Here is a 27,040-nt window from a genome sequence, read left to right as displayed (position 1 = left end):
AGGCTAAACATTATACTACATGGATGTACCGTAATAAAAAGCACTCATTATGTGCCAGCCATATCTTACTCAGTTCTCACAACAACCCCACGATACAGACATTCTAATTGTCTCCATTTTAAAGATTAGAAAACTGAGGGCCAGGGAAATTAAGCAACTTGCCCAAGGTCATACAGCTAGTAAATGCTAGAACTGGGATTCAAACACAGGTAATGAAGGCTCAATCATTTAACCTATTCCCTGTTGTTGGGCATTCATACTGTTGCCATATTTTTGCTTGCTTTTATACATAGTGCTGTGATAACAACCTTTAAGCTAATCGTTGCACACATCCTTAATGAATTCTTTAGGGTAAATTCAGAGTTGGAGTTTCTGGGTCACAAGGCTGTTGATACACATTGCCAAACTGCCCTCCAGAAAGCTTATACAAATTTACTTTCCAGCAGTGTACGAGAATATCAATTTCCTTGTACCTCTCCAACGTTAGATATTATTACTAATTAAAAAAGATTTGTATGCTAATTCTTAATGCATACTGTAAAGATTAATCTACTTTCCAAACAAGTAGAAAATATTGTGGTTTATCCAGTTTGGGATATTCCCCCTCTCCCATGTTCCCCTTCATTAGCATTGATCAGTGAGAAATTGTGCAGGGACATGCACCACATCTGAAAAATTGAGGTTTTCCTTTAACCACCCCTGTCCCCCCCACACCTTTGAACAAGCAGAATTTTGATATGCTTAACTCATGCTACTGAAGTTCATATCATCATCATTCAAATACCCTGAAAGTTTACAATATAGAATGTGAAATACTAAGGGTTTACAAGAGTAATAATTTAATTGAAAAGACATGCTAACCTGAACTTAAATATATACATATGCTCTATGTACAGAAACTACGGTACTTTAACTATACTATAATGATGTTTTATATATATATATATATATATATATATATATATATATATATATATATATATTTATATTTATATATGAGAATTGCATGGTGTGGCAAACTGTTCTAAGGTAATTATGAAAAACTTCCTGGAAGAAATTATTTTTAACTGATATCTAAGGAAGGAACTGGTTTCATTTTAGACAAAGGCTTAGAATTTCCTATTGGAAAACTTTATCCAGGAAATCCTGAGAAGATTGCCTGACTGAAATTGATGACATCAACAGGGATATAGTGTGAAATGTCTGCAGAAGGTAGGATTTGAATTTAAGCTATAGAATCGTAAGCCACAGGAAAGTTTTTAAATTGGAGAAAATATGGATCAAGCATTGGACTTGGCTGATTCTTTTATAGTAATAATGTGGAAAATTCTTTTCTGGAAGAGAATTCTCCCAGCTTAAGTACTACAGGTGGTGTTTGCAAGGGAATTACGTTAGATAATTTTTCTATATGAAACAAAGTATTAAAATAGAAATAGTTTCCTGGGATGTCAATAAACTTCACTGGTGTTTTTTGTGTAATTTTCTCATTGTGCCTTTCTCTTACCCTCTGGAGGGAAAAAAGTCCTCGGGAGGAAGCAAGAGTCCCACCCAGCAGCAAGGAAGGATGTGAAGGGGGAAATTGGAGGGGTTGGGGAAGGTGCTGAGTGAAGCTCATTCCCAAGCGTTATCTCCAGTGAAGGAATTAAGGTAAAAAGAAAGACCAAGCTTAGTTCCATTTAAAAGACCACAGAACACTACTATTGTAAACACATTAAATTCCTTAAAAATAATTCTTAACTTTATTATGTTTGCTATTTTTTAACCCATTTCTTACTGTAGTTACAGGACATAAAACACTTAGAAAATGCTGAACAAGAGTTGTATGCTATGTCTACGCATGTTTCTGCCTAGTAGTTCCTCAAATGATTTAAGGTGGTTTATGAAGATTCTGAACATGAATTGAATGTAGGCTAGAAGGACAGAGCATAAAGTAGGACCAGGAATGCATTATACACTCACTACTGGGTGGACCACAAACTGGATTTAGAGTTTGTATAATAGTTGCCAATGTGAAAAGCAAAACCTAATTAGATAAATATTAGTAGACATAAAATTAAAATGAACAGATTGCTCAAGAAAAGCACAACCATTTCTGACAGGAAGACGAGACACTCTCCCGCTTCTTTTGGAATAGGAGAGGCAGGGATGGAGAAAAGACATGGCTGCACCAAATTCAACAGAGGAATCTCTTCCTCTGTGTCAAAGTGGGGGAATAGGCATGCCAACTTGGGGTTCTGCTCATCAGAAGCGGGGTGAAGTGATTTCCTGATAATGGTGAAGAAAACATTTGAGCTTAATTAAAAAAATAATTGTGGGTAACGGATTTTTACAACATTTGGAAAATAGGCATCTTTATTTGTATGCTAAATGATACCGATGGTTCTTCAATGCCCTCTGTCACGCTGATTTTTTTTCCAAACACTGTTTTAATTACATTGAAATACATGAAAAGCAGCACGAATTTTTAAAATTTTAAATTATGGTAAAATATTATAATATAAAAATTTCTATCTTAATCATCTTTATGGGTACAGTTCATTAGTGTTAAGTATATTCATATTGTCGTGCAACTAATCTCCAGAACTCTTTTCATCTTGCAAAACTGAAACTCTATACTCATTAAACAACTCCCTATTCACCCCTCCCCACAGCCTCTGGCAGCCACCATTCTACTTTCTGTCTCTATGAATTTCACTTCTCTAGGTCCCTGCAGCACTGATTTTAAGGACAGTCCAGTATGGGAGAGGACTCTCAAATGTATGGTTCATGATATCACTCAACAACAATTGTATATTTTCAAAAAAGATGTTTCTATTTTGTAATGTGATACAGATCAGCTAGAAATGAAACAATCTGAATTGTTGATACTTTGTGAAAAGCATTTAAATGATATAGAAATGCATCCAGTAGAATTAAAATTCGTCCTCTAATTCCATGCTCCAGAGATAACTACTACTAATAGATTGATACACATTCTTCTCAACATCTGTAATATATATGAGCATACTATACTCATGATTCTGAACCCTGGGTCTAATCACTAGCTACAAAGGTTAGTGAGGCTGCTGAAGTTGGTAGAGTGGTAAGATGGAGGAACTTGGGACTCTGATGACATCACTGAGCAACTGGATTTAAACAACCCTAAACCTTCCTTTCTTCAAAACTTATTTGAGATAAATGACCCTTATTGTTTAAGTTGCTTCTGATTGGATTTTTTTTAATTCTGGCAAAAGCATTCTAATTATCATATCACTCTTGTAGATAACTCAGAATGTCTATACTAAGGCAAGTGTATACCGACAATGAAGTGATACTTTGAACAAAATAAAAGCATATGCATAATGTGTTACACCAAGTTAAGCCAATAAGCCTTGACATTCCCATCATCAATTAAGATAAAATGACTTCATACCGCCGAATAGTATTCCATTGTGTATATATACCACAACTTCTATGTAATTTTACTAACAATTGTCACCCCAATAAATTTAATAAAAAAAAAAATTGGGGAAAAAAAAAAAGATAAAATGACTTCAGTTTTGCCAAACACAATCCATTATATAAGATGGTTACTTTTAAATATGCATTATATTAAATTGTACCCTATGCAAATTAAGAGCCTAGAATTCCTAAGGAAAATTATGCATTAAAAAAAATGCCACAAGAGATGGGTCAAAGATGGTGAATTAGGTAAAGGCTATGCCTACGACATCCCAGGATCACACCAAAATTACAAATAACTTACAGAACAATCAACCTCAAGAATCATCTGAAGACTAGTTGAACAGAACCTCTATAATTAAGGATATAAAGAAGCCACATCAAGACTGGTAGGAGGGGCAGAGACGTGAAACAGGCTGACCCCAAACCCACAGAGACAGGCTGAAGTCTGGGAGGCACACCTCGGAGACAGAGGTCCCACCTGAAGAGGGAGGGGCTCCCCAGCCCCATACCATGCTCCCCAGCCCAGGGGTCCTGTGCTGGGGAAAAAAGTTGCCACACCATCTGGCAGTGAAAATCAGCGAAGAGCCTGTCTGCTCTTCTTGGTGGAGTAGAACGTGGCTGGAAACCCAGACACCCTCTTGTAGAGCCGGCACATGGCCTCGCTTACTTGTGGGTACTTGCTTGGTCTCTGGTGGAGGGGGCGGCAGGTCAGGAGGCCCAGGGACACGTGGGGAAGGACTGAGTTATGTGGTTTCAGTGAGGGAGCTGGAGGGACAGGAGCCATTGTCCCTGTGTGGAGCCTGACACACGTGTGGCCTACAGGAGGGCACCATCTTTTCAGGGTTAAGTCCTCCCCCAAAGGGCCAAAACTGGGACTGTATTGGTCTGGTAGAATCCAGGTGTGCACACTGCCATGGTGGCACCCTGGGTCCCTGCCGCCTGCACAGCTGGTGCTACGTCGCCTCAGGAACTCTTGACTGCTGGGCTGCTGGCCCAACCCCACAGGTTGCAGAAGCCTGTATAAAGTGGGTGGAGGGCCTGTGGCAGCCCAGGAAACATTTGCTGGTGGGCAGTAACCCAAGACCTGCGCTGTGAGCCTGAGACAGGCGGTGGCTGGCTGAAGTGTTCTCAGGACATTTTTGTGGGGAGGTCATTGGACCAGCAACCGTGCTGCGGGAGCCAAGACTGCATTGACTTTGTAGAAACGAACAACCACAGCACTTAGCTCCCTGGAACCCCACCCCACCCACCTAGAGCTGCATTGCCAACGGCACTCTGGGCACCTGGGTGGCCGGACCAGCCCTACAAGACATGGAGGACTTTCACAGCACCAGACAATCTGCAATGGCCCGGGGAGATTTGAGTGGTATACATGACCCAAAAACTGCATGGCAGCTACTCGGTGGCAGCTGTCGGGAATGTGCAAGCCTGAGGCTGCAGTGTCCTCGAGGCACTGTACAAGGTGGTCACAGGCCAGGTACTGGTTGGTGTAAGAATGGAATCTGCATTAACTTTGTAAAAACCATGTCATGTCTCATGACTCTCTTGAACTACACCCTGCCTAGCTAGTGCTGCACCGCCAAGGGCACTCTCAGCACTGGGTCAACCAGCCTGGTACATGCAGCTAAGCAGCCTCTTTCAACGGCAAGGCCTTATGGGCAGCTGGCAGATGGCAACAGACCTAGGGGGACCTGGGGTTTTTGCTAAGCTACTTCAGGTCCACTATTGGTGGCAGCCAGCTTCAGTACACAGAGAGGCCACCCCCACATGTCTCCAGGTCCAGCACAGTCAGCAGCCAACCATATGTAGTTTTGAGGCACCTATCAGGTAGCTGTGGGCTGGTACCAGGCAAGGCTGAAATTGGCCTGCACGAGAGCCCTGCCCAGAAGACACCAGAAACAACACACCCAGAGGCCAGCTTCAGACAACACCACAGCACTACCTGGTTAGCCCCACAAGAAGCACACCTAAAGCGGGGGGTCTCAAAAGGCACAAGAGCCCATGGGGGCAAAGCCTCCTCTGAGGGGTCAGCCCCCTTACAGTAGCTCATACTCTGTGGGCATAGCCAATACTCACAGTCAAACTGGGAGTCAATCCAACCCACTGATGCACTAAAAGCAATCAAGACTCAACTACAACAGGAGAACACAAACAACACACAAAGGACACTCCTGGAACACAAGTACAGGAGATTAGAAGATTGCGCAATTGGACCACACAGGATACATACTACATAAGGCCATCTGGCAAACACTGAGAGGCATAGAAGATCTACCTAATACCGTGCTTCTCCGAAAATAAGACCAGGTCTTATACCATATTTCCCCCAAAATAAGACCAGGTCTTATATTAATTTTTGCTCCAAAAGATGCATTTGGGCATATTTTCAGGGGATGTCTTATGTTTTCATGTACAACAATCTACATTTATTCAAATACAGTCACGTCGTCTTCTTCTGGAACATCCTAATGACATACTAAATGCATCTTAACAGGGGCTTATTTTCGGGGTAGGTCTTACTCTTGGGGAAACATGGTATATAGAAGCAAACACCGAGCAGCAGCCAGAATGAGGAAACAAACAAACAAAAAACATGTCTCAAGTAAAAGAAAAGGAGAAACCTCTAGAAGTGGAACTAAATGAAATGGAAGCAAACAACCTACCAGAGACAAAGTTTAAAACACTGATTAGAAGAATCATTAAGAAACTTAGTGAGAATTTCAACAAAGAGATAGCAAGCATAATGAAGGACACAGAAACCATAAAAAAGAACTAGTCAGAAATAAGAACACAATAACTGAAATGAAGAATTCACTAGAAGGAATAACCAGCAGATTAGATGAAACAGAGAATCAAATCAATAATTTAGAGGTTAAGGGAGCAGGATTCACCCAATCGGAACAACAAAAAGAAAAAAGAATAAAAAACAATGAAGATAGTTTAAGGGACCTATGGGACAACATCCAGCATAACAACATTTGCATCATAGGGGTACCAGAAGGAGAAGAGAGGGAGCAAGGAATTGAGAACCTGTCTGAAGAAATAATGACTGAAAATTCCCCCAATCTGGTGAAGGAAATAGACATACAAGCCCAGGAAGTGCAGAGAGTCCCAAACAAGATGAACCTAAACAGGCCCACACCAAGACACATCATAGTTAAAATGTCAAAGGTTAAAGATAAAGAGAGAATCCTAAAAGCAGCAAGATAAAGACAACAAGGGAGCTCCTATAAGATTGCCAGCTGATTTCTCAACAGAAAATTTGCAGGCCAAATGGGAGTGGCAGGAAAAATTCAAAGTGAAGGAAAACAAGGTTCTAAAACCAAGACTATTCTACACAGCAAGGCTATCATTTAAAATTGAGGGAGAGATAAAGAGCTTCCCAGATAAGAAAAAGTTAAAGGAATTTATTACCACCAAGCCGGTATTACAGGAAATGTTAAAAAGGACTTCTTTAAGCAGAAGAAAGGAGAAAACAAAACAAAAATAAAAATAAAAAACACTAATGAATATCAAAAATAAGAATAATAAAATGGCAATAACTATGTACCTATCAATAATCACTTTAAATGTAAATGGATTAAATGCTCCAATCAAAAAACATAGGGTAGCTGAGTGAATAAGAAAACAAGACCCATGCATATGCTGTCTACAATAGACCCACCTCATATCGAAAGACACATACAGACTGAAAGTAAAGTGATGGAAAAAGACGTTTCACGCAAATGGAAATGAGAAAAAAGTTGGGGTAGCAATACTTACATTGGATAAAATATACTTTAAAATGAAGACTATAATAAGAGACAAAGAAGGATATTACATAATAATAAAGGAATCAATCCAACAAGAGGACATAACCCTAGTAAACACCTATGCACTCAATATAGCAGCACCTAAATATATAAAACAAATATTGCCCGAAATAAAGGCAGATATCAACAGTAACACTATCATAGTAGAGGACTTCAACACCCCACTGACACCAATGGACAGATCCTCCAGATAGAAAATCAACACGGAAACAGCGGCCTTAGATGACACACTACCAGACGCATTTAATTAATATTTTTAGGGCATTTCACCCCAAAGCAGCAGCATATACACTCTTTTCAAGCGTACATGGAACACTTTCCAAATTAGACCATGTTAAGCCACAAAACAAGTCTCGATAAATTTAAGAAGACCCAAATCATATCAAGCATCTTCTCTGACCACAGTGGTATGAAACTAGAATCAATTACAAGACAAAAACTGAAAAACACACAAACACATGAAGACTAAATAATATGATACTAAATAGTGAATGGGTCAACAATGAGATTAAGGAAGATATCAAAAGATACCTAGACACAAACAAAAGTGAAAAAAGAATGACCAAAAATCTATGGGACACAGTGAAAGTAGTCCTAAGAGGGAAATTCATAGCAATGCAGGCCTAATCAAAAAAACAAGAAAAATCTCAAATCAACAGCCTATTTTTACACATAAGGGAACTGGAAAAAGAACAGCAAAATAAGCCCAAAGTGAGTACAAGGAAAGAAATAATATAGATCACAGTGGAAATAAATGAAATAAAGACAAAAAAAAAAAATGACAATGAAACCAAGAGCTAGTTTTTTTAAAAGATAAACAAAATTGACAAATTTTTAAACAGACTCACCAGGAAAAAAAGAGAGGACCCAAATAAATAAAATCAGAAATGAAAGACAAGAAGTGACAACTGACTGCAGAAATAAAAAAATTTTAGAAAATACTACCAGCAACTACCTCCCAACAAATTGGACAATCTGGAAGAAATCGATAAATTCTTAGAAGCACACAATCTTCCAATGCTGAATCAAGAAGAAACAGAAAATCTGAACAGACTGATTACTACCAACAAAATTGAATCAGTAATCAATAAGCTCCCAACAAAAAAAGTCCTGGACCAGATGGCTTCACAGGTGAATTTTACCAAACATTCAAAAAGAATTAACACCTGTTCTTCTCAAGGTATTCCAAAATATCTAGGAGGAGGGAAGGCACCCAAGCTCATTTCAGGAGGCCACCATTATCCTGATCCAAAAACCAGACAAAGACATTACAAAAAAAGAAAACTATAGGCTGATATCCCTAATGAACATAGATGCAAAAATACTCAAGAAAATATTAGCAAACTGAATTCAGCAATACATTAGAAAGATCATACACCACGATCAAGTGGGATTCACTCCTGGTATGCGAGGTTGGTTCAATATCTGCAAATCAATTAATGTGATACATCACATAAACAAAATGAAAAATAAAAATCATAAGGTCATCTCGATAGATGCAGAACAAGCATTTGACAAAATCCATCATCCATTTATGATAAAAACTCTCAGCAAAGTGGGATTAGAGAAAGCATATCTCAACATAATAAAGGCCACATATGACAAACACACAGCTAACATCATACTCAATGGGGAAAAGCTAAAAGCATTCCCCTTATGATCAGGAAGAAGACAACGATGACCACTTTCACCACTCTTATTCAACATAGTACTGGAAGTTCTAGCCACCAGAATTATAATAGACAAGAAAAGGAAGTAAAAGGCATCCAAATGGGAAAGCCGGAAGTAAAATTGGCATTATTTGCAGATGACATGATACTGTATATAGAGAACCCGAAACATTCCACCAAAAAACTATTAGAACTGATAAATTTAGTAAAATAGCAGGGTACAAAATTAATATTCAGAAATCGGTTGCATTTTTATACACCAATAATGAACTCTCAGAAAGAGAAATTCAGAAAATAATCCCATTTGAAATTGCATCAAAAATAAAATACTTAGGACAAAATTTAACCAAGGAAGTAAAAGATCTGTACTCAGAAAATTATAAGAAACTGAAGAGAGAAATTAAAGAAGATACAAATAAATGGAAACATATACCACACTCATGGATATAAGAATTAACATAGTTAAAATGTCCATACTATCCAATGCAACATACAGATTCAATGCAATCCTAATCAAAATATCAATGGCATTTTTTACAGAACTAATAATCCTAAAATTTATATGGAACGTAAGAGACAGCACGTAGCTACAGAAATCCTGAGAAATAAGAACAAAGATGGAGGTATCATGCTACCTGATATCAACTTATACCACAAGTCTACAGTAATCAAAACAACATGATACTAGCATCAAAACAGACACATAGATCAATGGAACAGTACAGAGAGCCCAGAAATAAATACATGCCTATGTGTTTATTTAATCTATGAAAAAGGAACCAGGAATTTACATTGGGATAAAGACAGTCTATTTAAGAAATAGTGCTGGGAAAACTGGACAGATACATGCAAAAAAAAATGAAACTGGATCACCTTCTTACGCCATATACAAGAAGAAACTCAAAATGGATTAAAGACATAAATGTAAGACTCAATACCATAAAACTCCTAAAAGAAAATACAAGAAATAAACTCTCAGACATTACCCTTGTAATATTTTTACTGACATATCCCCTCGGACAAGGGAAACAAACAAAAATAAACAAATGGGACTACATGAAACTAAAAAGTTTTTTCACAGCAAAGGAAACCAACAAAACAAAAAGACATTCTGCTGAATGGGAGAAGATATTTGCCCACGATACATCTGATAAGGGATTAATATCCAAAATTTATGAAGAACTAATACAACTCAACACCAATAAAACAAACAGCATAATTTAAAAATGGGCAAAGGACCTGAATAGACGTTTCTCCAAAGAAGACATACAGATGGCCAATTGACATATGAAAAGATGCTCAGCGTCACTAACCATCAGAGAAATGCAAATAAAAACCACAATGAGATACTACCTCACTCCTGTTAGAATGGCTATCATCAGTAAATCAGCAAACAACGAGTGTTGGCGAGGATGTGGAGAAAAGGGAAACTCATGCACTGTTGGTGGGATTGCAAATTGATGTAGCCACTATGGAAACCAGTATAGAGGTTTCTCAAAAAATTAAGAGAACTACCTTATCACCCAGAGATTCCTCTCCTGGTTATTTATCCAAAACACTAATTCAAAAAAATATGACATGTGATCAAAAGATATGGTGAATGTGTAAATAAAAAAATTACTACAGTAAAAGACACATTGCCATTAATCCCCCTCAAAATATTCCCCCTCGCTTCAAGCACACTTATTCATCGTTCTTGCCACTTTCTGAAGCAGCTCTGGAAGTTCTCTTTTGTGACTGTCTTTACTTCATCCTCCATCATGAGTACGCTCCATGTCATACATCACTTCTGGTACGGCAATTTCTGTCAAATAAAAACATTACAGTGTGTCCTCATGCACCTTATTCACTGGTTCTGGCACCGTGCGACTTCTGGCTCTTCCCTAAAGTCAAAATGACCATGAGAGGAAAACGTTTTGAATCGATTCAGGACATGGAGGCAGCAACGACAGCACAACTAAAGACACTCACAAAAAGAGGACTTCCAGAACTGCTTCAGAAAGTGACAAGAACGATGGGATAAGTGTGTTCAAAATGAGGGGGAGTACTTTGAGTGGGATTAATGGCAATGTGTCTTTTACTATAATAATTTTTAATTTAAACATTCACTGTATTTTTTCATCATTCCTCGAATGCACCCCCTATGTTTACTGCAGCGCTATTCACAATAGCCAAGATATGGAAACAACTGAAATGCTCATCAATAGATGATTGGATAAAGAAATTGTGGTATGTTTATACAGTGGAGTACTACTCTGCCATAAAAAGAATGAAATTTTACCATTTTCAAAAACATGGATGGACCTAAAGAATATTATGTTACATGAAATAAATCAGACTGAGAAAACAAATACCATATGATCTCACTTATATGTGGAATCTAAAGAACAGAATAAATGAGCAAACAAAACAGAATAGACTCAGAGATAGAGAAAAAACTGATGGTTGCTAGACAGGAGGAGGTTTGGGGGATGGGAAAGGTGAAGGGGTTAGGAAGTACAAATTGGTAGTCAGAAAATAGTCATTGGGATGTGAAATACAGTGAGGGGAATATAATCAACAATGTTGTAAAGATTATTTAGGGTGTTAGATGGGTACTGGACTTATTGGGTAATCACTTCCTAGATAATATATATGCCTATCCACTTTGCTGTATACCTGAAACTAATATAAAATAATATTGAATGTCAACTATTTTATACACACACACACACACACACACACACACACACACACACACACATATACAGAGGGTGCCAAAAAAAATGTATACACATTTTAAGAAAGGAAAAAACTGTACTAAAGTTGTAATACTCAATATATACCAATAACAAAAGATGAATACAAGTCACGTTTGACTTCTGCAATTACAAGAGGTGCTCAAAGTGGTTACCATCAGTGTAATTTTAATAGTGTTTTTTTTTCCTTTCTTAAAATGTGTATGCTTTTTTTTGGCACTCTGTAGATATGTACGTATATATTGTCACAGGATGTAAACCAAAGTACAGCATAGGGAATATAGTCAATGGTATTGTCATAGCTATGTACGGTGTCAGACAGGTAGTAGATTGGGAGGGGGTTATCGCTTTGTGACAAGTATAAATGTCTAATCATTATGTTGTTTGTACACCTGAAACTAATAAAAAAATTTATTCAACAAAATCACCTAAAGTCCATAGTTTAAAAAATGGCAGGTACATGGTTGCTCTGTATATGTACTACTACTTATATAAACATACAATATTTATTGAGCATTTAGTATGTGCCAGTGCTGTGCTGAGTGCTTTACACTGATTTTTTTTTACATGTTATAAGCTATTTTTTAAAAATTGTGGTAGGGAGGCCAGATGGCTCAGTTGGTTAGAGCACGAGCTCTGAACAACAGGGTTGCCTGTTCGATTCCCACATGGGCCAGTGAGCTGCGCCCTCCACAACTAGATTGAAGACAACGAGCTGCCGCTGAGCTTCCGGAGAGGTGGCCGGATGGCTCAGTTGGTTAGAACACAAGCTCTCAACAACAAGGTTGCTGGTTCAATTCTCGCATGGGATGGTGGGCTGTGCCCCCTGCAACTGAAGACTGAAAACAGTGACTGGACTTGGAGCTGAGCTGTGCCCTCCTCAACTAGATTGAAGGACAATGACTTGGAGCTGATGGGCCCTGGAGAGATACACTGTTCCCCAATAATCCCCAATAAATTTTTTTAAAAAATTGTGGTAAATACACATAACATAAAATTTACCATCTTAACCATTTTTAAGTGGTATTAAATACAATTACATTGTTGTGCTATGTACGCTAAGTTTTTTTTTCTTTTTTCCTTTACATGTTTTATTGATAGTATTATACTGTCATTAATGTAATCACTACAACAAACTTTACAGGCAGATACTATTACATTCCCATTTTACACATGAAGAAATTAAGGCATAGAAAGGGTAATTTACCCCTGAATAACCAGGCTAGTCTATATGGTGCTACTTATAGGTCTTCACCTCTCAGTCATTCTTCAACCCAATCCAGTCTGCCTTCATTCCACCCCTCTCTCCATTGAAATTGCTTTCAAATATAAGAAATTTGTGAATAATCTCCATTTTGGTAACCCAAAGGCCACCTTTCAGACTTTATCATGTCTGACAGCTTGAGAGCATATGACTTAATACTTTTCCTTGGTTTTTCATGGTACTGCTTTTTTCTGAGTCTCCTCCCACCTTTCTGACCATTCCATCTTAGGCTTCTTTGGTGGCGCCTCTTCTGACTGATGTGTAAGTGTTGGCAATCTTTTTGCCAACACTAAAGCTTTTTCCTGTAGCCTTACCTCCTTTTATACTCTCTCCATAGGTCATATCATTTATTCCCATAGATTTAAATAGCAATCTATTGATTCCTAAACGTGTGTCTCTAGACCAGATCTCTATCCTGAACTTCAAACTAGTGTATCTAACATTTCCACATGGAGATCCCAGAAAACCTCAAATGTAACATGTCCAAAACTAAACTTGTCTTCCCTTCTAAATCGACTCTTCTTCCAATATCCCCTTCTTCTTCTGTGGTATCACCACCCCATCAGTTGCCCAAGCCAGAGACCTAGCAGTCACCTTTGCCTCTATTGTTTCCCACTCTCCATTGACTCTATCACCAATTCATTGTACCTTTCAAATATTTCATGAATCTGACACTTTTCTCCATGCCCACTGCTATCACATTAGTCCCTAAATTACTATTAGGTCTTTGCCAGGGTTATTGCAGTTGCCTCCTATCTGATCGTCTTGCATCTACTTTTGCCCTCTTCAATCCACTTTCTACACTGCAGCCAAGGTAATAATCTTTTAGAAATGCAAATCTGATCATGTCAATCAGACAGAATTCTTCAATGACTTCCCATTGACCTTAGGTAAAGTGCAAAATATTTAGCATGACTTAGAAGGCCCTGCAAGATCTTGCACTAGTCTACATCTCCAACTTCAACTCTCACCACTTCATCTTTACTTCCACTCTAGCTAGAACGCCCTTCATTCAAATTCTCTACACACCAGATTCCCTTTCAATCCAGGCCTTCAAGCGTGCCATTTTTTTTATTTCCTAAACTAGCTAACTCCTACACCTCAGTAAGATCTCAGCTAAGATGTCATTTCCTCCCTACAACCCTCCAACTAGGTTAGATCTCCCAGGCAACTAGATCAGGGCTAATACATAGTAGGTTCCTAAAAATATTTATTGACTTTGCTGAGTAGAAAAGACTGGATTGGTATGGGGGTTTTGACAGACAAGCAAGTGCTCAATAAATAGTGTTGAAAGAATGAGTAAACGAGTGGATAGAAGATTTGTTTAATGAACAATTGTAATTTTTCCCCAATATAACATCAGTGCATTTGTGGTTTGAACGGAAAAGGGGCTCTGCAGTTGGTCGCAGACAGAGCTGCCTATGGAGCCCACCTGCCAACCCTGGGTCAGCGTGGCCCAGGGTGGAAGAGGGGCCACCTTGTTCCTTCTGGCTTGTTCGGGCTCCTCTCACTCCTTGCTGCTACTGATTTCCAAATGCCTTTCACTGGGTTGGTCAAAGGTAGCCACCTAGACCTAAGGAATCCACACAAAGGGTCTGTTTCTCAAACCAGAAATCTTCCATACAACTGACCTTCCATTACAAACAGAATTACTTAGATGGCTTGCTTGGCCTGGAATATAAATGTCTCTTTGCCTGAATAAGCCATATATATGCTGTTAAATACACATTTTCAGTTATCCATATCTTCTCAGTAAACCTGCTGATGGACTCTCAATTTATGAGATCGAGCAATAGAAAAACACAACTTTTCCTTTTAATGATAGCTGTGATCCCCAACCCCATTCTTTTTTTGCTTTCGCCACTTCCCTGGTGACCTGAGGCATTTGGGCGGCTGGCTCTCAGGCACCTTGGCTCAGTCACGTTCCGCCTGAATAAATGGCACCCATGAGATAGGTCAGCTCTCTGATATGGCTGTGAAGACAAACCACATAGTCAAGGTGACAGAAACAAACTCCCAGGAGGGCTCTGTCCTCCTCCTCCTACTGTGTTTCCCCCAAAATAAGACCTAGCCGAACAATCAGCTCTAACACGTCTTTTGGAGCAAAAATTAATATAAGACCCGGTCTTATTTTACTATAGTATAAGACCGGGTCTTATATAATATAATACCAGGTCTTATATTAATTTTTGCTCCAAAAGACGCATTAGAGCTGATTGTCCAGCTAGGTCTTATTTTCAGGGAAACATGGTAGTTAGTTTTTATTTTCAGCTCCTGTTTGATAGCTTTTTTTTTATCCTCTACTTATTGCACTGCTGTGATTTGTTGGCCATTATTTGAATTTTGTATGAAAAAAAAGCTTTGTTATAGAAATAAGAATACTATTTTTTTTAATCTGGAGAGACGATATTATGGTGACTGAAAATATGGTCAGGTGTCAAATATAAATATATAAAAGCATTCTTGTTGTCCTGTCGGTCACATTACATTCATTTTGTATTTGCTAGCAACATTGGAGGTTTCGTTTTTGTTTATGTAAACTCTAATTTCTATCAAGGTGTCATGGGTATTTAAAATTTAGTATTTTTTATTACAATTGTCTCAGTGCTGGTTAACTAATTTTTGCCAGGACCGTTATTGATCAAGCAAATAAATTCAACCACCATTTGAGAAAAAAGTAAAAGAAAAGGAGGCTGTGTAATAAATCAGACAATTTCAGTGTCCAAAAGTAACCTCACAGGATGATCTGATCATAAATTCCTAACTGGGCAGGTCCTGGTGGGTAGTCATGTCCCAGGCCTATAAAAGGTTTATCTTTGCCTTAAGCAAGCCCTGTCCACTGTTCTTCTGCATCTAGATTAACACATCTTTGAAATGCCAGAAGTCATCCTGTTTTCCAGACCCCTCAGAGGTGTAACCACCCTCAAGGAAGCACATAATCATGTTTAATCTTCCTTACATTCCCTCCTTAATTCCAAATATGTAAAAAGAACTTCAAAACTGTCATTTGCCAGAGCATTTGAGATCTTGCTTCCTGGCATGTTGTCAGTTTGGCTCAAATAAACTCATAAAGTTCTCTACAGATTTAGATGTTTCTTATGTCGATGGTGAGGATAATACTGAATATGATTATATTAAGAGGAATATCCAGTTTTAAGATTAGGAGGCAATATTTTAAAATGGGTTTCAAGCTATAATATTTCACTAAAATATCTTTTATAGATTCCATCATATTTAAAGATAATATATGAAAAATCTATGAACAATTGTATGTCAACAAATTAGATAATCTAGATGAGATGCACAAATTCCTAAAGACACACAAATTACCAAACTGACTCAAGAGGAAATAGAAAGTCTCAACGGACCTGTAACAAGTACAGTAACGTGTTAGAATCAGTTTCAAATACCTCCCAACAAAAGAAAGTCTAGGACCAGATGGCTTCACTGGTGAATTCTACCAAACATTTAGAAAAGTATTGACACCAATCCTACTCAAACTCTTCCCAAAATAGGAGAGATGGAACATTTCCTAACACATTCTAGGAGATCAGCATTACCCTGATACCAACGCCAGCAAAGGTACTGCAAGAAAACTACAGACCAATAACCATTATGAATGTGGGTAGAAAAATCCTCAACAAAATGAAAGCAAACCTAATCCAATAACACATTAAAAGGATTATACACCAGGACCAAGTGAGATTTATCCCAGGAATGCAAAGTGGTTCAACATGAGAAAATCAATGTAATACATCACATTAACAGAATGGACGGGGAAAAAAAAACCACACAAGACAATCTCCATAGGTACCCAAAAATCATTTGAAACAATTCAACATGCTTTCATGATAAAAATACTCAGCAAGGAGCAAATGGCAGGATTTCATCCTTTTTATTGCTGAAAAGAACTCCCCCAACATGATAAAGGGCATTTACCACAACCTACAGAGTTAATATGATAAGAAAAATTAGTTAACTCAATGATGAAAGACTGAAAGCTTTCCAGCAACGATCAGGAACAGGCCAAAGATATGTGCTTTCTGAAACAGGGAGGTGGTGGTTGAACAACATTGTGAATGCACTAAATGCCCCTGAATTGTGCACTTTAAAATAGTTAACTGTATGTTATATGAATTTTACCTCAATAAAAAAAATTTACATGATGAATCATTTATTCACTTTGGCTGACTGATCTCCTAGCATTTTTCCTATGTTTACAGGATAATTAGTAGATAAGAGTTATAATTTAGAGATTGCATCAAAACACCATGAAAAACAAATTTCATTTTCAATTCAAGATAAATGCGAGATAAAAGTTGAACTAAAAGCCTGAAAACTACTCTTAGGAAGGCTTGCAAATTTTCCTCTCAAAATTATAATGTTCTTTTAAAAACTGGAAGCCAGATGGTCTTATACATAAAACAAATCTCAATGTTAAATCTATATGAGATTTAAGAGTTAATTCTGCTGCAGTTGCAACAAAGCAATCATAACTGTAGCCCATGTGTTTGTCCTTCAGTAATGTTTAGAGCAGTGTTTCTCAAAGTGGGAGCTTGTTAGAAATGCACATTCTCAGGCCCCACTCAGACCTCCTGAATCAGAAACTCTGGGGTTGAGGGCTAATAGTCTGTTTTAACAAGCCTTCCTGGTGCACACTCAAGTTTGAGAACCACTGGGTAAGGTCAAGAGCACAATCTTGGCCAGTGTGCCTGCTATAGGCATTTTCTTACCAGACACTGTCGTGGCATTAATGCTGTACTGCTTCTTCTAGTTCTTAATGTGCCAGATTGCAACACCTGTGGAATATCACTGGCAAGAAAAAGAAAACATTGGTCATTTAAAATCCATTACAAAAACTTTTTAAAGAAATAAAATTTCAAATACTTAAATAGCAATGCCATTAATGTAAATGGCTTCTTTGTTGGGACAGCTGTGCAGATGTAGACATGAAAATACATATACACACATACACACACACATATACACAAAGCCTTAGTTGGCTGAGCCTAAACAAGTGTCCACGTAAAGTAAGGAATTCTCAAGCATGCGACTTTACCTCTAATCATTTTACCAAGAATAAATACAATTTATTGTGTCCTTGGAAATACCTCATATTTTGTGTAAACCCGTAATTGATTGAAATTTATGTGTGGAGGTACAATGTGCTAGTACCAGTTTCCTCTCAACTCCCAAACTTTTACACGAACAGGAGGGATAACCAATAGCAGGGGTCAATAGCACTGAGATATTCACAAATGTATTTCATTTGGCCGATTCAGTGTTTTGTTTTTGAATTAGTTGCGCACATTTCAAACACTGAGAGACTTCACATAAATAATCCAGATTTTCTGGCTTCTATTGAAAATTTGCAAGATTTTGTCACACTGGGCCACATTCCCAAGTGGCAGCAGTGGACTGAAGCTAAGCAGCTGCTGCCTGCTGAAAATGATGCTTGTGTCCTCAGCTTTGATGGTGCCCACCCAGCCGACCTCAGCCCTATTTGGGACCCTAAATAAGTCATCTTTTCCTTTTTATGTCTTCTTTTTGTTATAACTTTATTTTCAAACCGTTTAAGACTCACAGGAAGCTGCAAAAAGAATACAGAATATTCCTGTGAACCTTTTATCCAGGTTTCCCTAATGATAAGAAATTATCTTTAACATTTTCTTTTTTGCTCCCTAAATTCAATCAGGTGCCTGGTCTTCTAGGTTTTACCTCTGTGATCTCACATGCATCTGTCTTACTCTTTTCAGTCTTGTCCCAAACCAATTCAAAGCCACTTTACTTTTCCATAGATCCTGAAATAGTCTAATTGGTCACCTCACCTCTCTTCTTTCCTTACTGCCATCTTTCTAACAGACTACCAGATCACTTCCCTAGAGAACAGCATGCTCTCCTGCTCCAACATTCAGTGACTCTCCACATTGCCTGCGAATTCAGTTACCTTCTTTACTGTCATTCAAAGCCTTTCACAATTTAGTTCGACTTTTGGATTTCATGGACTACTAAAATTTCAAAATGAAATCTTGGCACAAATATATGGTTGCTACCATTCTTTTGCCAAGTAAGGTCACTTAAAAAAAAAATTACCATCTGCCAACACCATTGTCTCATTTAAAAAGGACATTTTTGGTAGTTTAAAAAAACAACAAAAAAATAGGAATAGCAATTTCAGAATATAGTCCTGCCCAGGAAAGGATGATTGGTGACTACTTAACAACGTATTTAATTATGCTGTACTTAACTTTAAAACCATGGATTGGTGAAAACATCACCTGGGATCAGTAATGGTCAGCAGATGAATATTTGGGAGAGACAGTGATGCAGGCAGAGTTGACTAGCTATCTGGAATACACCTATGCTTTTCTGCCTCCAAGCCTGTTCCATATACTTCAAATGCTTTTCCTTATCCCTCAACAATTCCACTGTCATTTCTCATTTTCTTCTTTGAATTCCCCTAGCACTTTCTTTCCCTTCCTAAGCACAGATCTAACTTTACCACATATTTAAGTCCTTTGTGTATTTATTTTTCCTATTAAAGTAAAAGCTTATTGAGCCTTGAGATACATTTTTTTCAGCATGGTAATTTGCATATAATAGGCAGTAATTCAATATTTTACAAGAGGATATATGTATGGATCTAATTTTTATTTCCTTTCCCAGTCATTTTCCCTATAAGAACAGGAATATATTCTAGCAGTCATTTAGAAGGAAGTTGGGGGGATGCTAATGAGTTACATATTTCCACTATCTTTTGTGAGTGGGGGTAATCTTAAGGCGGGCAATTATATTCTCCCTTAAAATTTTGTCTGCCAATTTTATTTAATAAGACTATAACTGAAAGAAATCAAGGCAGCATATACTTCAATTGTTATGTCACTCAACACGATTTCACAAAATCCTTGGTGACTTCTAGAACCGAGTTAAGTGCTATACTTACTTAGAAAAAGTGAAAGTAATGTAACCAGATAGATGTTCAATGCTCCATATCAAACGATCAGTAAGCAGTTCTGTCTAAACTACAATATATTTGTTAGTTATATTCCCAAAGCAATCATACTTCATGACCACTATTCTTCTTCTAGGTTTCTAAGTGTTTACTAAACCACATGGTTGGCAGACATTTTGTACAAAGAGCCAATAGTAAATACTTTGGGCTTTGTGGACCATAGAATCTCTGTTGCAACTACTCAACTCTGCCTTGTAGTGGGAAAGTGGCCATGAACAATAAGTAAACAAATGGGCACAGCTATGTTCCAATAAAGCTTTATTTACAAAACCAAGTGGCAGGCTGGATTTGGCCCACGTGCAGTAGTTTGACTTTCAAACAGAATTGAGGCAATAATAGTCTAAGTGTGCACTCAGGCTAGAGGTATTCAAAGGGGGAAGGCACTGGCAGAAATTCAAGAACTTAATCTCTAATTCTAATAAGAACCAGAAAAATAGAAGACAAAAACTAATACCTTTAAATAAAGTTATTGACACCAGTAGTAAAGTCAGCCAATTGGAGGTCTAAAGAGTATAAAGCACCAAGAGGTTCAAAACTTTTGACACTGGTATTTTTACTAATATTAATATAAGATGTATGCAAAACACTGCAGAGACTTCTTAAAAACAGTAACACTTGTATTAAAGAATTGACATTAAAAGAACAAAGTCTGCAAATGCTGGTGCAAGAGAGATTTAAACTTTCTGCAGGAAGCTCCAAGCTAAATTGGAAAATTACTTGTAAGAAGTGCAATGATATTTAGTGAGCTGTGAAAGAGGCAAAGCCCAACTAAGGGAAGGTGAGAAAAGTGAGCAGTGTATATGTGCAACTGAAAAGAACTGAGGTGAAAATGAATCCAACTAAGGCTCAGTGTAATTCTACATTTTTTTTCCCTTCACTGTAACTTCTCTGACCACACCCTAAACTTGTCACAACAGCACAAAATATGCCCTCAGATCATTTGGACGAGTTTCCTGACCTCAGGCATGTCATATATCATTCCTATCTTACTCCTTCTTCATAAACAACAGCCCCCGGACTTGGCCCACGTTGCGGTTTCTTTACCTTTAACTCCTACTAGATAAAGATGCAACTGCCCCGCACCCTTCTGTACAAATTTCAATTCATACATCAGGATCTTAAGCTACAGAATTTGACACTGCAACTATGCTCAAATTATGATAAAAATAAAAGAAAAATTTCAAATCCTTTGCAGAATAAAGCAAAGTATGAAGGAATAACTGGGATCATTCTGTTTGCTTCCAGGACTTTGGGGATTGGGGAAGGGGGTCTACTCTCCCCCCAGCACTTAACATATTAAACAGGATCCACATGTTTCTTCAAGTATATATCCTCCATCATCTATTTGCAACTTGTTTTTTCATTTCATAAGGCTTCCAATAAAACTAACATTCTCCCCAAGTGCTTTCTTCTACTAGCAGAGTGGTCCATAACAATTCATTTATTTGTACAACAGGATCAGAGTAAAATCCTGAATTTATAGGATGTTCTTGTTCTCAGCACAACATATGGAGCCTCCCCCCAACCCTTATTTTTCTACCCACCTACTGAAAATGGCAATGTATTATTTTTCGGTCGATCTTAGTTTGCTTTGCATTTTGTAACAATATATGCTCTTACCGCAAACGAGCAGAAAGCTGCATTTGTTTAATCAGCCTAGATGTTGATTAGTAGTGGACAAAGCACTAGCTTACTGTTTCCCCAAAAATAAGACCTAGCCAGACCATCAGCTTTAATGTGCCTTTTGGAGCAAAAATTAATATAAGACCCAGTCTTATAATATAAGACTGGGTGTAATATAATAAAATAAAATATAATATAATAATGGATCTTATATTAACTTTTGCTCCAAAAGACGCATTAGAGCTGATGGTCTGGCTAGTTCTTATTTTCGGAGAAACACAGTAGGAGTTAGGAGACAAAGACAGGTTCCTAGTACTGGCTCTACTACTATGCCATTTTGGAGATTTATGGATCTGTAGGCCTCAGTTTCTTCATATATTAAACAAAGAGGGTAGATCTAGTCTCTGAGTCCACTTCTAACAGTTGTGATTTACAATCACCAATTAGCATGATGCCAGCAAGAGGTGAGGAGCAAAGTTAACAATGCAGTGAATACATTTTTCAGATATTTTTTACAATATTGAGAAAACCTTATGATGTTGGGGTGTGAGATGAGCTATCTCACTTTAAAATTCTATTTTAAGAAATAATAAGCTTGAGTCATGCCAAAACTTTGGATACATGCAAGAAATAACAGTTAAATCAGTTAGGGTAGTGTTTCTAAACCATATATGTATGTATGTGTGCATATACATATATATATATATATATACATATATATACATATATACACACACACACACACACACACACACACACACACGGTGCCAAAAAATGTATACACATTTTAAGAAAGGAAAAAACTATTAAAATTGTAATACTCAATTATATACTGATAACAAAAGATGAAAACAAGTCACGTTTGACTTCTGCAATTACAAGAGTGGTTACCATCAGCATCCTCAAACGTTGAGCAACGTTGACCAAAGTGTCCACTTGTAAACTTTTTTTGGCACCTTCTGGCATATATGTGTATATGTATATATATATCTCCCTCTAAGGATCCTTTTCAGACATTTCTCTCCCAATCACTCTCCCTTGAAAATTCCCACGAAATTTCCACATGTATGTCTGTGCTTTATACATAAAAAAGTTATATATTTTTACATCCCCCCCCCCACCCAAGAACCAAGTTGGGGACAATATCGGCCATTGGGAATACAAAATTTAGGAGATCAATTTCTGTAGTACTTCAACTTTTTGTTCAAATAAAAAATAGATATAAAAGAGGCCCAAGTTTATTTGCTTGACAACCATTTCCATTTGTTGGAGGTGAAGGTCAGAGGTGACAAAGCAGCTGAGAGAAGAACAAAAATTAGTAATCACAGAAGATGTGGAGGCGAGGGTGGGGCGTGCTCAGTTTCTTTAAAGGAGTGGATAAGAGATGGGATGAAGTTAGAAAAAGTCATGTTCCACAGCAATTAGTTGCTGCTTTCAGGTGCTGGTGGACTGTCAGAAGAGGACATTAAGCTTCATATACGAGTTAACCTCAGGGTAGGTGTGTGCTCGCTCTTTCTGGCCATCCCATCCCATTTCCCCCTTGGCTAAGAGTGGGGTCTCCAGAACCCAGGAACAAAAGAGGTACCTGCAGAATCTGGATGAATGAAGGGCTGGGAATGCTATTGGAACTCATTTTCCCCAACTCTTGCCACCCATCCCCCTGCTTGCTTCCTCCAGTATCTCAATCCTGCTCACCCAAGACCACTGATCAAAGGGGTGCTGTTGGTTCCTCTGAGGATGTTGCCTTCTGTGGTGGTTGAACTCGGCAGCAGCTCCAAGTCTAATTTCATTATCTCCTGTGACATATCTGTGTTGAGGAAGAAACCACTGCTTAGTTATAAGTTCTCAAGGTTTTCTGGCTCCCCTTCACATAAGGACAAGTCAGCTTGGTGAGATGATGTAGAGAGAGACGAAAAGGGGGAAAAAAGAGAGGAGGAAGCTCTTAGGTGAGAGGGGTGCTCACCTTTGCAGCCCTACTAACCCTAAAACCAGCGGGCATAAAGTGAGGCAGGACTGGCTCCGAATCGCCTGCCCCCCAAGCTCGGAACCCTTAACGTCGAAAAGATCCTCCATATCCAAGCCTATAATGAAAATGAGGAATTTATCTTAGTCACCTCCTCGAATCTTTCTCCTTTATCTGTCTCGGCCAAGGGAAACCTAGGTAAACCTTTCGGAATAAAGCGAAGATTACAACCGGCACATCTTAGAAAATCAGTTGGGCGCCGCCTCTTGGCGCATGCGCCCCGTGCCCCGCCTGGCGGCACATGCTCATTACGCAAGCGATGAGTATTATTACGGGCGCCTTTGTCAGTCAGGCCAGGGGCGCACGCGCAGTTGAGGAGCCCCCCTTTTTTGCCAAGCTCAGTCCTCCCTTTTCTTTTCCTAGTGCATATTTACTGTGGTAGTTCTGCTCCTACGTTAACCCTGGAATGGTTTCGTTAACCATTGTTTAGGGTACAAAGGGTGGGGAGGAGTAAGGTGTACGGGAGAGCCCTCCTTTCTGCCCTATGTGTGATACTAAATTTTCTTCTTTGGTTAATTCATGAACCCCTTATGATTGAGGCCAACAAGCTTGTTACCTCCCATAACGAATTTTTCCATCCTGTTACAGCAGACACACTACACCTTTGTAATTTTTAAAAAGCTAAAGTCTGGGAAATAAAACCACTCCAAAGTGCTTAGATGCCACCTGCTCCCAAAGGGTCCTTGGTAAGGCGCTAATCCAATTGAATCACTTGCGCAGATGAATCATTGTTTTCCATGTGGTTTCATTACTATTTTTTTTTTTTTACAATATCGTACAGTGTATATTCTTACAGTGAATAAAATCTAGCTCTTGAAAGTTATTCGTTTAAGAAAAAGGTTGAGTTAAAGCAGGGAGGCTTAACATCCTTTTTTCTTTTGTTGTTTCTTTTCTATTTTTTCTTTTTCCTTTTTTTTTGGCGGGGGGGGGGGCGGGAGGCTTGTTTTCTTAAAACAAATATCTCAGAATTTAGTGTCCATACAAATCAGTGTTTCCATTTAACAATGCTGTTGTCATGGTTCAAAACATTTTAAGAACTTCGTTTTTAGAATTTTTCACCATCAGGTAATGAGCCATATTGAGTACTGAAATCTTAACTGCACACTAATAATTTTGTAAAACCGCACATTTTAGGAACGATATGCAGTTCCCAGAAGGCAAGTGCAACTAGTGAAATGGGAGTTGTTAATTAAAATAGTCATAACATTGTATAGCACTTTATAGTTTAAAAATGTTTTCACATCCTTGTCTCAATTGGTTCAATCATGAAATCTGCTCAACCAATCAATGGTGAACTTAAAATGGGATTATCTTGAAACAGTTCATGACAAGTTATGACATGAAAGATCATAATCATTCTTCATTCATTCTGAGAATAGAATAAGAAAAGCTTAATTATATTAAGGAGAATTAGGTTAGCTAAATCCCAGACATGAGGGGATTTGGAGTTATCATTCCTGGTGTAAGGTGGATTAACAATAGCTACCATTTTGGAGGCTCCATGTCAGGTACTGTCCTAAGCACTTAAAATATGTGATCGAATTTAATACTTACAATAACTGTGACGTAGGTGCCATCACAATACCCATTTTTCAAAGGAGGAAACCTAAGCGCAGAGGGGTTACTCAAATTACAACTCCTAAGTGGCAAAGCCAAGTTTCCTCTGCCCTTCTATTTAAGTGAAAAGACAGACGAGGTGCCTCTGGATATTTCTCTGGACACTGTTTCTGTACTCAAAAGCACTTGATAAATACTTATTAAATTGTTTCATGAATACATGCGGGTTTAAATAATCTGTCCTTACAGCTATCTTGTGAAGTAGGTAAATGATTTCTACCTTACAGTTGATAAAATTCCAGAGAGGTTAATGGCACATAATTAAGTAGCAGTAGAATCTGAGCTTGTACCAAGATCTCCTGAAAGCCACAGTTAAAGTTCTTAGGGTACTTCAAAATTTTATGAAAGGTGGCAGCTAAAGGGAGTAAAGTTAGGGTGTATGCAAGAGGCAGTGGTTAAATACAGAACAGAGGGTCAAAAACAAACTTTCTGAATAGCAGGAAAATATGGAGTACACCAGAGAACAAGTGGATTTCACCTCTACTCTACTCTCATTTTTCAAAAAGTTTGTTAAATTCCTGGCAGGTAATAAGGTCTAATGGATACATTTTGAATGAATAGACAAAAATCTCATCATGCCTATGCATTACAGATACCTAATTTTCAAACATCTAAGTACAGTAACACTAAGAAAATAGGCATAATGAAACAAGGAAAGAACAACTGAGAGACTGTTTCTAGAAAGGGAGTAATGATATGAAACGACTAAATACATGAGATGGCAACAAGTTTCCAACTGTTATCAAAGAGAAGGAATTCTCTTTAAAGTGCACCTACACATCAGGAACCCAAAACCCATAAAGATAGAGACGGGACTCATAGTACGTACACAGGTTGGAATGTCAAAAGGAGCAAGAACAACAGAAACAAAGAATTCTGTATAATCAACACAGCATTTGATTATTTTTACTTCTTCTCATTTCTGCTACACATTATTATACCAACCTAGCTGTGTTTCATGATCAGCTCTTGCTGTTTCATAGTAATATACCATGATCTCAGATCGCTGGTTTGCTTAGATATACTTTAACTTTTATGCTACTCTCTTTGTATGCCCCCGTCTGCTGCCATCTTACTTATAAAAGGTGTCCCACAAACATGTCATAATTAGCTGTTATTATACCAGTTGCCATGGCAAATTTTAAGCAACATGTTAACCTTTAGTTATCACAAGAGCAACTTGACCCCAAGTCCACAAGTCACAAACATCCCCAAACCCCCAAAAAGTATACATGAAGAGCACAAGAAACCTACAGGCAAGAATGATGTGAATAAAACCTGGAAATGACCAAGGCAGTATCCATCTTTTCACATATCCTTGAGTTTCTCCTAATTGTTAAGCTCCTGAAAGTTAGGGATTCTATTAAATTGTTTGACTCCTCAGTTAGGGACTGTGCATGTGGTCAACAAATGTTTGTTTAGTAGTTATTGTGAACAATAGAATGTACTATAATTTTTTAGAGTAAGTTGGATGGGGGGTTGCTAAAGACCTTGAGATAGATACATAAATTGATTAAAAACAGGTTGCATTTCTAATCCAGTTGGCAGGAAAATATAGGCAATTTAAAGGAAACTTTCCAAAAGTGCTTTAAAAACTCTCATATTACAAGCAGAAAACATAAACAATGAGCAGAAAACATAAAAAATGAGGAATAAATTGACAAAGGGGCTTGGCAAGTTTAATATGGGACAACTGAAGAGGCAGGTAAAACTAGTTTTGCTAAATTGTGAAACTAATTTCATAATTATTAAATTTCCTGTACTTTCTATGTATGTATGATTAACACAATACAATGACCATCTTTCTCCCTGGGTCCTTCCAGTGCTGAGGATGAAA

The 27,040-nt window shown here is 37.9% G+C and overlaps 1 protein-coding gene across 2 annotated transcripts in view; it reads right to left on the bottom strand.

The window, feature by feature from the left end:
- The window catches only part of LOC109437920 (PABIR family member 1), a 66,142-nt gene extending 42,331 nt beyond the window's left edge, over positions 1-23,811 (bottom strand). For both annotated transcript variants that reach the window (XM_074323863.1, XM_019717444.2), the window contains exons 1-3: positions 23,678-23,811; positions 23,259-23,370; positions 17,662-17,740 (exon numbers count right to left, since the gene is read on the bottom strand). In XM_074323863.1, coding sequence (XP_074179964.1) covers positions 17,662-17,740; positions 23,259-23,368 — 189 coding nt within the window. In that variant the 5' untranslated portion in view covers positions 23,369-23,370; positions 23,678-23,811. The remainder of the gene's footprint in view (positions 1-17,661; positions 17,741-23,258; positions 23,371-23,677) is intronic.
- Between the last annotated feature and the right edge of the window lie 3,229 nt (positions 23,812-27,040).

This window comes from Rhinolophus sinicus, chromosome X, assembly GCF_036562045.2.
Source record: "Rhinolophus sinicus isolate RSC01 chromosome X, ASM3656204v1, whole genome shotgun sequence".
Taxonomy (NCBI): domain Eukaryota; kingdom Metazoa; phylum Chordata; class Mammalia; order Chiroptera; family Rhinolophidae; genus Rhinolophus; species Rhinolophus sinicus.
Note: the sequence above shows the minus strand (reverse complement) of the source record. Positions and strands in the feature narration are given on the sequence as shown.